The sequence below is a fragment of the Necator americanus genome, chromosome IV, assembly GCF_031761385.1.
Source record: "Necator americanus strain Aroian chromosome IV, whole genome shotgun sequence".
Lineage (NCBI taxonomy): Eukaryota > Metazoa > Nematoda > Chromadorea > Rhabditida > Ancylostomatidae > Necator > Necator americanus.
Window position 1 is genome coordinate 29,376,374 of NC_087374.1, and position 14,806 is coordinate 29,391,179.

The window sequence follows — 14,806 nt, forward strand, 5'->3', positions numbered from 1 at the left end:
GAGTTTTCTAACACCGTGTACACTAATCATACGAGTTCTTTTTTTTTCTTAACTATTTCGATCGTCAAATGGACGACGAAATCCTTGACGAGCTCCTCTCTGGCGCCAAGGCAATGTTGACCGTGAAACTTAGATCAACGTAGGATATCATGCACTCTCTTGTCCATAATTATTTGTGGTCTTTGAATATTTCTTCCTCACTCACAAAAAAAAATTAAAATTTCATTTTCTTCAGTGCACATAAATTACCAACAGCGCAGTTACTGTTATTATTAGTAACATCTAACCACTTGATGGGCAAAGCCTCAATGCCCTTCTTCCAGAAGGAGAGGGGCTGCGACGATAAAATTTCGGCGAGTACGTTTTTGAGGTCATCGAAATTTTTAGAAATCTTTTTTCACGCAGATGCTTCTTCTGCTACCGGAACTGGTGATAATCGGACGGTGTACGATTCCGGCTTCTATTTCGCCCTGCTCAAACTCTTCAGATATTGTCGTCTCATCTTTACCGTTTGAGGTCTGTCGGTACCAGTGTGACTTTGAGGCGCTTTGCCCGCTTCTGGCGCATTGCATCGCCCAGCTTCTGTAGTTGCTTCCCGAAGAGACTGGCGCTGATTGTCTGATTTCTTGGAACAAACTAGAATAAAAATTCTAAATCAAAACTGGGAAAAAGATCTGCAAACATCCAAAGTTCTGTTTGTCGCTACATAGCAGATACTAGGCACAAGTTCTATTTTCTTGGGCTGGACGGCTTCTCCGGGTTAGAAATCATTTGCTTCACGGGACCTTCCTTCAAGCCTCCATCTAAAGGCACTATACCTCGAAATTGACGATTTTGTGATCGCTCCGCTGATCGATGTGAAAGAGAGGATTTTACGTGTAGATCAAAAGTATGTGGGTGACAACGCTCAATTTTCCCTAATGGTCCCGGAAAACAACATGGTAAACAGTGTTTCTGTACGTTTTTCCATACGATTCGTGTTGTAACGCGCCACCTTTGTACACGCGCTGTGTCTACGAGCGAGCGGAGGATAATTAATGGGGTTTCTCCCGCGGCCTATTCAAGTAGAACCAGCGGATAGACTGCTGGGAGTGCGGGACGTATCTAAAATTGGCCATAACGTGGCCCGCAATCAAAAAAACCTACAAAACGACTTCATCCTCATTACAGGACGATTGGGAGGAACTGACAAGGCATAGTCACTTCAATTCCCAGTTTTTCAGCAGTGCAAGGCGTAGAGCCAAAATCAACATCTTCACGACTTTTTCTGACGACCAATCGGGTCAAAACGAGTTGATTAGTGGTGCAGTTGCATAGTTTGCTCGCGGTGGCTAGCTCCAATCGAACTGCGGTGAGAGCGAGGACTCCACGGTATCACAATGCGGTCGTTCACCACTCGGCACCACAAGTCATGTAGATTTTGTGGGACTGTATGGGAGCACACCGAACAGCGACGTTTTGTTTTGCTCACGAAATTTATAGAAGAAGTCAAATGAATCAAATTTGGAAGTTAAACGAGAAAATATTCGAGGCGAAAGAGAACAGAAGGATGAGTCTGAGGTCAGAAATTGTTCATAATACGAATATAATATACGGTAGGCCAATACGAACTTCAGTGATCACAAAGAAACTCAGTGTCTGTGGATGTGACGGGGAACCCGCGTATACATTTATACGTTTGTGTCTTTCGTTTTCGATGTGCTGCCACTTACTGACGCATGCTGATACAGTCGGGTCAAAATGACCTGAGGCTTGGTGCAATTGCGTAAACGGCTGCGGTCGAAACGACACGGTAAAGGCATAGAAATGGCATGAAATGAAGGAAAGGCCCTCGCTAACGCGAGGGTCCCCCTCCCTCATTCTCATCGCACGCACCAGTCCGAATGAAGCAAGTAATGGCTCTATCTCGATTCCAACCGCTAGCTACCCCGTTTCGAGCGCAGTCGCTGACGGGACTTGACGAGATCCAGGCCGACTACATGTAGAGAAACTTCTGCATTGTCTAAAAACAGACTGCATTAAACAACCTGCCTGACCAGAAGAGACCTTGCTTGGCTCTCTGCGACCTCCTTTTGCAGAAGCAGATATCAACGTATGTTGACTTCCTACCTCTTAAGCTTAAGCCTAAGTCCAGGGTCTCCAAGTCTAGAGGTTGAAGGAATCACGGCTGGTTCATTGCAAGGTTACATGGCGCATCCCCGAATGGCGGACAGGGGGCTTGTCGCGGACCAAAAGCGATCTTGTCCCTGTCCTGAAACGCAGCTGGATTCAGCGAATAAACTCCATGTTTCTATTTTGCCAGGATCGGCTGATAATACTATTATATCCTTGTGAGGTGCGAGATAGGCTGTTTGGAATCTGGAAAATAAGCTACACCTGTCCATTTCGGGAGAACGCAACGTTTGCTCAAAAACCCATGGGAGTAGAGCCCTGGAATCTGCCTACGGGTTTTAAATTTATACGCACGACACAGTAATAGAAGAGAGTCTCCTGCTTCAGGTGGAAAGCGTGGTGCGGTAGCGCCAGGAAAGACAGTGTTGCAGGAGTCATGTGGACAACCGAAACGGAAAAGGACTAGGATGACTTATCTGTACTTATAACGCTCGCGCACTTGCACTGGATGCGGCCGTGGAAGATCTGACGAAGCAGGTTAGGAAGATTAAGTACGACGTCATCGGACTAACTGGAGACTACACCACCTACCGAACGTCGTCTATGACCCTGGAGAAGAACTGTTCTTAGGAATATGCGACAGTAGAGGAGTTGGAGCAGTTGGTGATCTCGTAAGCACGAGTGCGGCAATGAATATCGATTCATTCGAACACCTTACAACCCGGACTGGGCATTTACGGAAGAAAAGATGTGGTTCAACGCCAGCTTCGACAATCTTCGTCGCTTACGCTCCAACATCAGGCTATGAAGAAAAAGAAGTTGAAACCTTCTATATCGACCTGGAAAAGTCCTAAAGAGCTTCCCGAGTTTATCATGACGACTACGACCATCCATAGGAACTCGCAATTCGGAACCCCTCCTCGCTGGACGCGGGAGTCACCCCATGGAGGATACCATAATGAAATTGACCACATCATCGTCAGTAAAAGGTTTTGCCTGATGAATGTCGCTGCTGTACCGAAGTTTTATACGGGATCGAACCATCGCCTTCTTCGAGAAGTAGTTTCTTTCACAGGCAGAGAGCTGCAGAGCGGGGATAAAAGAAGACCTCGAAGAGAGAAGAGATCATTACCGGCTGAAGCAACAAAGACTGGTGGAAGCATTCGCTACGCCCGTCGGAACTTCGCCAACCGTAAGACAAAAATGACTGCTCTCCGGAACCCGGATCGAACAACTACAACATCGAGAAGTTGAATGATGGACGGCTTCTACTCATACCTCTTCGACAGCTACGTCTACTTGCCTCCTCACCATCTGAGGGAAGATGGACACTGTCACTCCAGAGGTCATCCCTTCCGAAGTCCGACATGGTATCATGTCGGTGACAAATCGTATTTCATCCTTTCCCGACAGAAGGAGGCCTGACCTCTGAATATCTGAAGTACCTATCGCTAGTCCTCATCAACCCACTGGCGAGGCTCTTCACTCGTTATTTGACGGAATGCTAGGTTCCTAAACAACAGAAAACCAGCAAAGCCGTGCTCTTTTAAAGGAAGGGAGACCCAAGACATCGGCAATTATCATACAATCTGCTTGCTGTCTGTCATCTACAAGCTCTTCACAAGAGTAATCCTAAACAGGATAGGAAGAACATTAGATGAAGGACAGCTATGAGAGCAAGCAGGGTTTCGAAAATAGGTTCAGTACGATTGACCACATGCACACCGTTTCGAAACTCATCGAGGTATCACGAGAGTACAAGATACCGCTCTGGTTCACATTCATTGACTTGAAGAAAGCCTTCGATACAGTCGAGACGGAAGCGGTTGAGGCTTTGGACAACCAAGGCGCCTCTACTCCGTACATAAAGATACTTCGTGAATTGTATACCAAGATGTTCGTGAGGAACGGATTGGTTTCTGATGCTCCTTTCACGCCCAACGGGACGAATATATCGGATATCTCCAGCTATGCATATCTAGGCCGGGAAATAAACATGATGACCTGACCTCCGAGCTGGGCAGAAAGAAACAAGCAGCTTGGGGACCATATAAGAGCATCGAAGATGTAGTACAGAGGACTAGGAACATGCGGCTCCGTGCTTAGCTATTCGACACCACCGTTGTTTCTTCTTTGACATACGCTTCAAAGCGTCATAGAACGCGGCATTGAAGATGCTTGGAGTATCTCGCTTTACGGAATTGAAAGAAGGGATTCGAAGTTCGCTCCTACGTCACCGATTGAAGATCAGAGACGCTGCCGCATACGCCAAGGGAAGAAAAAAAATGGAAAAAAAAAACTGTATTCCACGCGACATGAAACGCAGAAGAAGAAAAGTTTGAAGAAAAGTACGACGCACTTTGATTCCCCCGCGAGAAGAGATGCCACTGGACAACACTTTCACGTGATCTGGACAAATGGGAGTATTTTTCGTCCCCGCTCGAGCAAATCGATGAACAACGGGAACAGAAACGATAGAGGTGATACTGTGGATGTCAAGCTCCTTCCTACTCTATTCGTTTCCTTTTTTCTACTTCTTTTTCAGTGTTTCATACTCTTCTTACTTCACAGCTACTACTCCTGCTTCGTTAACCATCAATAAGTTCACTCGAAGTTCTGTGTAGAACTGAATCAACTTAAATCACTTCACTTTAATTCGAGATATTCATTGGAAAGTTCCTTTGGAAGGAAAGCGTGGAAAGTCGGAGATTGGTTGTAGATTGCGGGTTCCGGTCACTTTTCCCTCATTGTCGTAAAAGGAAACAGCAAACTGCAGCTAAGAACTCGTAGATTTCAACGATCTTTGCAGTTAGATGGTTCAGATGACTGCATTTCAGCCGGCAGCTCTCATCGCCATGATTTGAAAACGCCATCTGCGGTACCCAAAACCATACTTCATCAACCAAACATGAAGGAAGAATCACCTCACTTCGTGTTTGGTTTGTGAAACCTGCTGTCTGTGCTGATCTTGGTCTGAACTGCGAACTTTGCTAAAAAGATTGCGCTTGCGTTTTTTTTTTTTTACGACGAATAGGGGCAGCTGAGTGGGACCACTTAGGCGCCAAATGTCTCGAGCCTTGTGACCAAAACTCGTCTACCCTTTTTCTATCACTGCTTTTCCCTCTTCTCTCCTACTTATTGGGTGAAACAGGGTAGACCTTTAAATGAATTGCTTTATTTTAACCGATGTTAATTGAACGCAGTAAATTTTCGAACCATTTGAAAGTTTTGTCATTCCCTTAATGTAGGGTGAAGTGATAGATATACTAATTTAAAACACAATTAGATAACAGTGAAAATGAAGAAGGTGAATGGTCAAACAAAATATTATAAATGACAACACGCCGGGAGGGACAAACCGACTGCACAGAAAGAACATAGCTGAAGGAGTCAGCGGAAAAAAGTGGATTTTTCATCTCCTCTTATTATATTTATTTCTGCCACCACGTCCACTGGGCTTCAATCCTCGTCCACGCGCCAAATCTTCCTCATTTACGAAATTATCAGAATCTTCATCACCTAAAAGAAGTTTGTTAAGCACCATGAAATTATAAATGAGCGTCGTTTAACTTCGTTAGCAATGTATATAAGCATCTAAATGCTGCAAAAGCTATAAAAATAAAGATAATTCACCATGAAAGAACTTTCTCAAACTTACTATCACTGCCTTCTTCCTCTTCCTCTTCGCTTTCCTCCTCACTCTCCTCACTGCCACTTGAGGGCATATTGTTGTCCTCTTCTTCGCCCTCCTCTTCTCCAGATTCAGCACCGAGATCTCCTGAGAAGAATACCATATTTACGATGTGTATGTACTGAATGTATGAACTGATCTCTTCAAATGAAAATGAGTCCTTACTGAATTCAATCTCTCCTTCCTCTTGTTCATCATTTTCATTGATTTTTGCGTGTTCGGGCAGTTCATTCTTTTCTTTCAATCGACGAGCTTCGTCTGGTGTATACTTCAGGATAACATCTCCCTAAACAGTTATCTGAATACAAACTATTTGACGAATAAACCAACCGTAGAAATGTGTTAAACGGAATAAGAATTCAAAGTTGATGAGATCAGCAAAACAACGCCGAACATTTCATTTGAAATAAAGCGAAGCTTTAAGAAAAAAAATAATTTCGTCACCGTTGATCAAATAACCCGGTCCTTCTTAAACACGAATTCATGTAAGAAAAGAATATGATGCTTTTTGGTGCAAGGAAGAAGTAACTTTGATTCTGCTTTCAATTACATTTTCCTTCCAATTCCTTATCTTACACCAATTTTTCCTTCACTTAGGTAACCCAGCATTTTGTTTTAAAACACGAAAATCTGTGAAAAACAACAATTCCGGGACAGACATGCCCAACAAATCCTCTGCACTCTATGGTTGAGAAACCTTAGCTTATGCCGCTGAAGGGCATTGAAATTTGACCAAAAGAAAACATTTGGGCGATTATTAATTGAAAGGAATATTTTCAATGAACTATAGCTTCAAAAAAGATGATTTTATCTAAATTCAGATAGAGAAACTAGGCCAACTGAACATGAATTCCTCACTTCCACTAATGGAACGGAATTTTCTCATGTAGTTGATGAACGACACACAACCACCACCTCTTATCATTTTCTTTCTTTTATATGCAAATCCAAACAATATGCCATACTTTTTTCCCATAATATACTGTTCATTGAAAAAACCTAGTATCAATACAAACAAGCAAACTTGCTGGCTCTTCAAGGGCATACTTCAGAATTGGTTCGGAGTGAAAAACTAAATATTAAGTAGTATTTAAATCTACCTGGGAATAGGAAAATCGTTGAAAGAATTTCTTCTCAGGAAAGTAGATAATTACTCACTTTGTCATCTTGGTAATCCCTAAGTCCAACGAGGATGATGTCTCCGGTGTTGATCCAAACCTTCTTCCTTAACTTCCCTCGAATATGACACACTCTTTGTTTCCCGTCAAAACAAAACGCCAATACTCGACCATTACCAAGCATTTTTGAAACCTGGCCATATTCTGAAGATACACATTGGGAACTAAACTAAACAACTGGTAAGGTAAAGCAACAATTTGCAAAACTTAACCTTGACCAACGTCCTTCGTGTCCAGTTCCCGTTTCATGAAATCATTTTCGTTCTTCCCTCTTCTCCTGTTCTTTCCTCCCTTTCCCTTATTCTTCGGCATCTTTAACTTACAAGTCCCTGCAAAGAAATGCCAGTAATTTCAACACAGAAAAAACCCCACGTACTGTTCTGAAGAAGAATAATAAGACGAATATGCGTGGAAAGAAATACACAGATTACACATACGAGTGGATTGTCAACAGTATGACCATGGGGAGAAAAAAAAAAACTAAAACGAAAACAGAGTAAACTTCAATTCACACAATAGTCTCGTGTGCTGCCGTGATGCAAACACTGAGACTGAGAGAGCGGAAAACTCGTCCGCCTCTGACGTCCGCCTTATTTTGTGTAGTTCAGCACAGAGGTACAGTGCTCGTTTGGATTATACGAATGTGCCAGTGGGACCCGTCTATATTGCACAAATTTTGTGCCTAATTTCTGAGAAATGATGATATTTAGAAAGCCTTCGGGGGATATCTATTTTGTGTTCAGGGATTTCGAAAAGCATTGATATCCCGTGTGTTCCGATCGATTTTCGAATGTGAGCGTTTGCAAAAATTTGCATTCGCAAAAATCCTTGGCGAGGCGCACTCGGCTCAATGTCAATCAATCCTGATTTTTGTTCCCTACGTGCAAACCCCTTACGATTGTACTATTTGCGAATCCCATTTCCATCTCGTCGGCATTGACGCAGCCGCGCCCACAGTGCTGGTGGGGCTTACGGAGCAAAAAATCTGGTAAGGATTGTTCATATGCCAGTTTTTTTTTCAGTTAGAACTATGGCTATAAACTAACCGTAGTATCGGCGCCTCTACTATGTTAATTCGGTTTTCAGGATTTCTTAGCGCTTTCGAGATCTTGTTCCCGTAAATATTTCCAACCAGAGAAATAAACGGCATTTCTAAAAACTACGAAGGCTTTCATTTTAAGGTTGATCTGCTCAGCTGGAAGAAGAGTGGGACCTCGTGATAACACCGAAACAATTGTGAGCCGTTAAATTGCAGTAGGAAAATTCTTACCAAAACTGAGATTGAAGAACGCATGTGTTTGTGGACGAGTGAGATTTAAAAAAGAGCTTAGTACATTTATGCAACCAGGTTAAGATGGTCTTCTACGCGGCCTATAATATTTGAGCGTTTAGATACATAGTCGGACTAAAAGGACATGAAAAACGGTGCAGTTGCGTAAGCGGCTGAGCTCGAAGCGGCGCTGTGGAGATAGCGGTTGGAATCGAGGTGGGACCATCGCGAACTGCAGCAGCCAACGACGGTTGCAGGGGTCTTCACTCGATCCTAACTGCTACGCTCCACCTCTTCGAGCGCAGCCGCACGCAAATGGACCGTGCTTTGTTTCGTTTTCACTCTACCATAGTCCGGAAGCACACATCTGATGCAGAATGACGGTTGACACCTTTCAACCGTTTACGATCTGCATTACGGTGCTTCGGAACGTTAAAAGGTGATTTCCGACGGGGTACCTCTCGATAGGCGAAAATTCCAAAGGGAATAAAGTTCAGATAGGCGGTAAGGGGTAACTGAGGGGACACAATCGCCCTCTTATTTCTGGAAGCGAATAACAAAGTTAGTCAGCACCTTAAAAGCTGAACATTAGCTATGGAGGACCAACGACCTATCCATCTACGTAGAGTAAAGCTAGTATGAGAAAAAACAGACAGAGGTTCCAGAAATAAGAGCGTGGTTAGATGCTATCTCCCCCAACTATCTTTTTCCCCAGATCCGCATATCTCCTCTCCCACCCTATTCTCGTGATTACTTTCGCAACAGATTTTCTTACGAGATCAGATCAACTCGGATTCTGAAATCCCTCTGGATTTACCCGTGTAGAAATCAATCTAAGTCAAGCTCAATAATCCCAACAGCGCCATACGCAAGCTAATCTGACCCAATTCACTGTCCCCAACGTCATCTCGTTATTATTTTGTGTGATGAAATCGTTCCAGCGTACGAGTTTCCGAAATATGCAACGGCTGCACGAATCCCTTCGGCTACTCTTGGGTTAATTCATTTTGTTTCCTGCGGTCAGTTGCGAATCATAAATGCATCCGAGAAGTATCATCACGTGCCTGATTGGTGCTGAGTAATCTCTTTGTGTTCCCTTGCATTTGATAACGAACCAAAATTATTCAACTCGGTGTTCGTTGGCCTTCTTCTGTACCGACGTCTTCTCAAATTGCATGTATCGGGATTTTTCAAAAGGGTTGTGACTCATCTATGCTCGTTTGTAGTTGTACAATTGATGGGCGATTCTCAAAACCCTTCGGCGAGCGTGCAACCATCAGAGTCGGACGATCTTGGTGTAATTCAAGAAAGTGTTCTTCAGGACTCTTCCACCACAGGCGAGAATCTCCAATCTGGAACACTTTTCTATCATCTTGATCTTCTAATCACAAGCATCTCTCAGAAGTACGATATTGAGAGAATTCAGGTGTGCAGTTTCCTGTGACTATTATCATTGTTATTTGTTACTCTTTATTAACTTCTATTCCATAAATTAATCGTGGAAATAACCAACCAGGAGCCCAGGTAATTTTATCGTCTCTTATCCATACGCTATCTCAGAAGCAACGTCAAAGATTAGTCAGCAAATCCTAGAGCAAATTTTTCTTCTTAGGTACAGATTAGTTCTATTTGCACTTGTTTTTATGTTTTGGTTCAAACCTCGTTCGCTGAAGAACTGATGTAAGTTTGTTCGTGAGAATTAAGCAAAATAGTTTTTTTTTTTTGATTTTCTGAAGGTTTTATGCACTGAGAGCCACGAGAAGAGCATCCACTTCTCCAGCATCCACGTCACGTGATTTAATTTTCTTGTGCATGGTTTTATATTGATGCAAAATTACACTTTAAAAATTCTCACGTCGGAAGTCGTCCAAGTCCACGTTAATATTCCCACATTCTAACCTCCATCAAGATTCTGTAGCTGATTCTATACATTCTACAGAACAATATGAGCCTGGTCGACCTGCGCTAGAATTGGCGCACCCTATCAGACGGTTGTGATCGAGACGGGAATCTCGTCTGTTGCCATCGGGCTACGGAGATAAGGAAAGGCCCTACCCCGGTCACAGCCACTAGTTTTACCGGGAGACATCGAGCGCGGAACAGTTACGCAACTGCAGCAGGCTTCAGGTTGTTTCGACCTGGCTATAGGCTATAGGTGTGAAACTGCTAAATCAAGATAAGTTGGGTTACGTGACCTTTAGTATACTACATTACATCACATTTGGAAGCAACTGGATATATCATATTAATATTTCACTAATGCACCAATGCCGCAGGTTTTTACAGTCAAGACAAAATGAAGCTCAGTGCAGTTGCATAAGCGGTTTTGCTCGAAACATTGCCGTGTATCACTCATCGCTGCAGTTTCCGATATCCCTACCTCTACCCCAACCGCTAGCAACCCCGCACCACTTCGAGTCCAGCCGCTTACGCAACTACACTAAGCTTCTTGTCGTCTTGACTCGACTATACAATGAGTTAATCAATGTGTTAGTTAGTCCACACGCTTTTTTCAACGAAACGTGACTAGGTCGAGGGAGTTTTGCACAGCCGTAGACGTCTGAACCTTTTTTTCTTAGCAATCAGGATGGCCAGTTTTGGGGTAATATGTAGTAGTTGTGGGGCACTCAGTGGCGCCCTTACTTCTCGAAGTAAATAACAAAATCAGTCGGAGCCTTTGAAGATCTAAGCATTAATCTTAGAGAATATATGACATGTAAGATAAAGTTACTAAAGGAAAAAGTAGTTTAGAGCGTCGAGAAATAAGGGCGCCACAGCGCCCACCCAGGTTTGAAATTCTCAATGTACTGTGTCTACGACCGATTATCATAAGTATGCGTTGTGGTTGGAGGTATAGAGGTTATCTTATCTGCGTGCCTCTCCATCTTTTTTTACCCAACGTCCGTAAAGTACAGGAATTACTCACCTGTTTAGTTTTCGTGTTACAATATTTCGACGGCATTTTTCTGAATTTTGGTAGATGTGGTTTATCGGTGCTAAGGTAGTTTCAGTTGAATTTTTATTTCATAGCGTTTCTTAATCGGAACAATTACTCTTCTGTCTAAAGCGTTTTTCTACAACTTTATTCTGAAGTAAATAGATGCGTAGAAGTTAAAGTAGCAACTGTTAAGACTAAAGATTTGAAATAATTGATAACCAACAATTCTTTCTGTTTTTCACTTTTATTTTCTGTGATGATTGAACAGCTGCTTTTTCGGAGCTTTTCAGTTATGAATTTTCTAGGTGGGCCTGGGCTTACTTCTACTGTTCCTGCTATTATTTTTCTGCTTGTGCATTGCTCTTGCCTGGCGCTACTACTCACCAATAATAATCAACTTCGCTATTAAAGAAGAGCAAGAGCGAGTGCGTAGAAACAGCGAAAGGGACAAACCAGAGAAAGAAAAAAGCAAGTTATTATGTTGCGTACATTTGCTAGCATTGCTTAGTTGATCCTTTCTGTTGTTTTCTTTTTAAGAAAACGACTAATTATGGATGCGTTCAAAAATTTTCTGAAGAAGAAAAAGGTGGAAAAACACTTCAAAAAGACTGGGCCTGGTCAAAAGCTTGCATCTGGTTCGAATACAAATGTTCCAACTTTAGTAACTGGCGCAGCACAGGTAAAGTAAAGCTCATATAAGCTTATTCTGTAGAAGTGTTTCTAATTTTACACAGGAATTCGACTTAATCTTATTTGCTGATTTAGGGTGGTGGAATAGACCGTATTGCTGCTTCTGACATCGCTGCACAAGCTGCGATCAAGCGACTTTACAAGGCGGAGCCTCAGATAAGCAGCAGTCAGAAAAAGATCCAGATGATTGTATGTTGTGTTATTGACTTCTGTTCTTTTGACAAATGTAGTTCACCACTCTCAATAAGATCAGCGAAATCAGTACTTTCAATTTGTGAAGAACTAATTATGTGACTAACTTAGGCTCAACGTGAATTAGAGGAAGAGAGGCGTCGTCGGGATCCAAAAAAAGCTATCGAGGAATTAAGTCTAGATGAGAAGAGGTGAATTATATTCCTTTATTTAAGAATGGCCACATTATCGCCATGAATGACTCTTTTGAGAATTTTTTTTCAAGTGACAATTTCCACCTTTTGGTTATTGAGTCTAAAGTCAGAAAACCTCTCAAAAAGTACAAGAAACAAGAATCACGACTTTATCCTTAACTTCAGCTTCTTTTCGTGTGGATTTCTATCATAAGACATCTTCAAATAAATACTAAGATACCGAATCACCTCTCTGGTCAGATACATATTTTATCCTACTCTTCTGTTGCAGGCCAGCGCAAGATATTCGCGAGTTCGAGCATGCTGATGTTATCAAAGGTGTCTTCTATACCTGTGAGTTACTTGGAGACGATGAAGCGATGACGAAGCCTGACGTATGTTGCGTTATTATACCTAAGTGTTCATCTCGCCGTACTTTCCAGAAGTGATTCATTTTCAGCTCATGCAAGCTCTTGAAGAGTTCTTGGTCTCTCAGTTGTCGTGCAAGGGCGAAGATACGGTTGTACCTGCAGTGCTGCTTTTATACTCACTAAATAGAAAACCGGTCAAGGAGGTGCGTTTTTTTCTTATTTTAATTATTCCAATAGATTTTTTTACTATTGTTGAATTCAGGTAGCTGTAGATACCATTGGAAAATACCTCCAAAATATAATCGAAAATCCAGGAGAACAAAAGTACAGGAGAATACGGCTGTCAAATAAGGCATATCAGGTTTACTTCTTCTCTTTGTTATTTTATGCACGTTAGTTTTATTCACTTTGATCATGTGTACTTATAATATGTTCTTAGGAACGGGTAGCTGCTGCAAAAGGTGGACGAGAGTTCTTAGATTCTGTTGGGTTCGAGGAAAAATTATTGCCACCCAAAGAAGGGGATCAACCGGAACCGTTCCTTGTAATGCCTGAGGACGCTGCTAATGACACTGGTCGCTTGGTTACAGCCCTGGAAATGTTGCGAGAAGGACAAAGCGTCCCTATCAAAGTTTCCAGGGAGACAACGGTGGGTTTTCTGACTTGTTTCTATTGTATCATGAGATGCAAACACTAGGTTCTGATTAGTTTAGATTTTTGTTCTTCGCGAGAATGAACGTATTACACTACCCCACCTACCACCAGATTTTTTCGACTTGACTGTAGATGAGATCCGTCGAGAGCAGCAAAATAAGACAGACGAAATGAACAAGGTAGGCGAAGTTATTTTGGTTGAAGGTCGCGTATCACGAAAGCGGCAATATTGAGGTATCTGCGTCCAAGTATAGAGTGCAGATTACCAATATGAGCTTGATCCCGTCCAATTCCCTCTAACTTATCTGGAGGGCTGCGTGGGGTACAGCTTTTTTTTACGAAGTACATAAGAGCGTACCACCCTCGTGCACGTACCGCATCCACGAGCGAGCGGTCGAGAATCAATGTGGTTTCCTCGCCAACCTATTCAAGTAAAACCAATAAGTAGGCTGCTCAGAGAACCGGAGCGTGTACAAGGTTGGCTTATTCTAACGTATCTGGTGAGAAATAAAACGGTTCTCACGCCGTTTTTTTACGCTTAGGGTAATCGAGCTGGGCTACACCCATATTCGTATTCTTCACGCCGAATTTGATATTTACCCACAAAGATCCCAAGATTGTTTTGTGATACGCTGCTTTCAACTTTAAAATCGGACTTAATTACAATCGCATTTGCTCAATACTGTGGTGACCCGTAGATATTACACACATCACGGTTGACAGCAGATGATTCAGCTAACAAAAATTCATTCTCTTAGGACCTCTCTTACTCTATGTTATCCAAAAATGATCACAATGTGTGATGGTGAATCTGAGTAACGGTTGTAGCATCTGTCTTATTTGCTTTTCAGAACTTGATGTTGCGCACGAGAGAGATGCGGGAGAAAGACGAAAAGTTGCGCCAATACACCTATAAATACACCTTAGTTCGAATTCGTCTGCCTGATCGATATGTTCTTCAGGTATTTCCGAATGCTATTATTGCTTGCGTTTCATAATTTCTTGGTTTAGGGAACATTCGGCTGTTATGAGCCTTTCTCGGCCGTGCGTGAATACGTCGCCAAACATCTTGCGAACGAAGCAGCACTATTTTCTTTAAGAAATCCAGGAAAGGGAGGTGAAGAACTGGTCGACGAAACCAAGAGCTTAGCCGTTTTGGGACTGGCTCCTGCGGTAGTGCTTCACCTTGATTTCGACGAACCTTTAGATGGTCCAAGCCTGTTACAAGAGTACATCGACGCTGCCGTTCCTCTCGCTGCAAATTAACTTTGACGTCATTCACTTATGTTTATGTATAGTCGGGTCAATACGACATGAAACACGAGTATAGTTGATGTGCATTTGCGTTGGAACCGAGGTGGGCCCGTCGCCAACTGCAGCGATGGGTGGTGCCAGCAAGGATTTCACCACGCTCCTAGCCACTAAGTTCCACCGAAAGAAGCTGCGTACGCAATTGCGTACGTGTTTCATGTCGTTTTGACCATACTATATAATTAGTTACTGTTCGGGTTTGAAGTTAGCTTGTTTACTCGGTGCA

At 42.7% G+C, this 14,806-nt stretch overlaps 4 protein-coding genes across 6 annotated transcripts; 3 read left to right on the forward strand and 1 right to left on the reverse strand.

Annotated features, from left to right (window-relative positions):
* Positions 1-2,916: 2,916 nt before the first annotated feature.
* On the forward strand, positions 2,917-3,366 carry RB195_003130 (uncharacterized protein; the record flags this gene model as incomplete). The annotated part of the gene is made up of 1 exon (XM_064200670.1): positions 2,917-3,366. One exon carries the CDS (start codon positions 2,917-2,919, stop codon positions 3,364-3,366), a length of 450 nt encoding a protein of 149 aa, XP_064056551.1.
* A 403-nt stretch (positions 3,367-3,769) lies between these two features.
* Positions 3,770-4,120, forward strand: RB195_003131 (uncharacterized protein; the record flags this gene model as incomplete). Its single annotated transcript, XM_064200671.1, has 1 exon — positions 3,770-4,120. The coding sequence occupies one exon, from the start codon at positions 3,770-3,772 to the stop codon at positions 4,118-4,120; it is 351 nt and encodes a 116-aa protein (XP_064056552.1).
* Positions 4,121-5,524: 1,404 nt separating this feature from the next.
* RB195_003132 (uncharacterized protein) lies at positions 5,525-7,293 on the reverse strand (the record flags this gene model as incomplete). 2 transcript variants are annotated; one of them, XM_064200673.1, is made up of 6 exons in its annotated part: positions 5,525-5,631; positions 5,771-5,890; positions 5,969-6,089; positions 6,962-7,038; positions 7,099-7,125; positions 7,194-7,293. In XM_064200673.1, the coding sequence occupies 6 exons, from the start codon at positions 7,291-7,293 to the stop codon at positions 5,525-5,527; spliced, it is 552 nt and encodes a 183-aa protein (XP_064056553.1). The 2 variants fall into 2 exon arrangements, with proteins under 2 accessions (XP_064056553.1, XP_064056554.1); XM_064200672.1 differs by having other exon boundaries at positions 6,962-7,125.
* A 92-nt stretch (positions 7,294-7,385) lies between these two features.
* On the forward strand, positions 7,386-14,535 carry RB195_003133 (uncharacterized protein; the record flags this gene model as incomplete). Of its 2 annotated transcripts, XM_064200674.1 has the most annotated exons (17): positions 7,386-7,434; positions 7,725-7,773; positions 7,927-7,969; positions 9,573-9,677; positions 11,495-11,541; positions 11,646-11,657; positions 11,727-11,868; positions 11,955-12,068; positions 12,183-12,262; positions 12,537-12,639; positions 12,705-12,818; positions 12,878-12,976; positions 13,055-13,264; positions 13,329-13,448; positions 14,121-14,231; positions 14,281-14,386; positions 14,477-14,535. In XM_064200674.1, 17 exons carry the CDS (start codon positions 7,386-7,388, stop codon positions 14,533-14,535), a joined length of 1,563 nt encoding a protein of 520 aa, XP_064056555.1. The 2 variants fall into 2 exon arrangements, with proteins under 2 accessions (XP_064056555.1, XP_013291462.2); XM_013436008.2 differs by lacking the exons at positions 7,386-7,434; positions 7,725-7,773; positions 7,927-7,969 and having other exon boundaries at positions 9,489-9,677; positions 11,495-11,661; positions 14,281-14,535.
* Between the last annotated feature and the right edge of the window lie 271 nt (positions 14,536-14,806).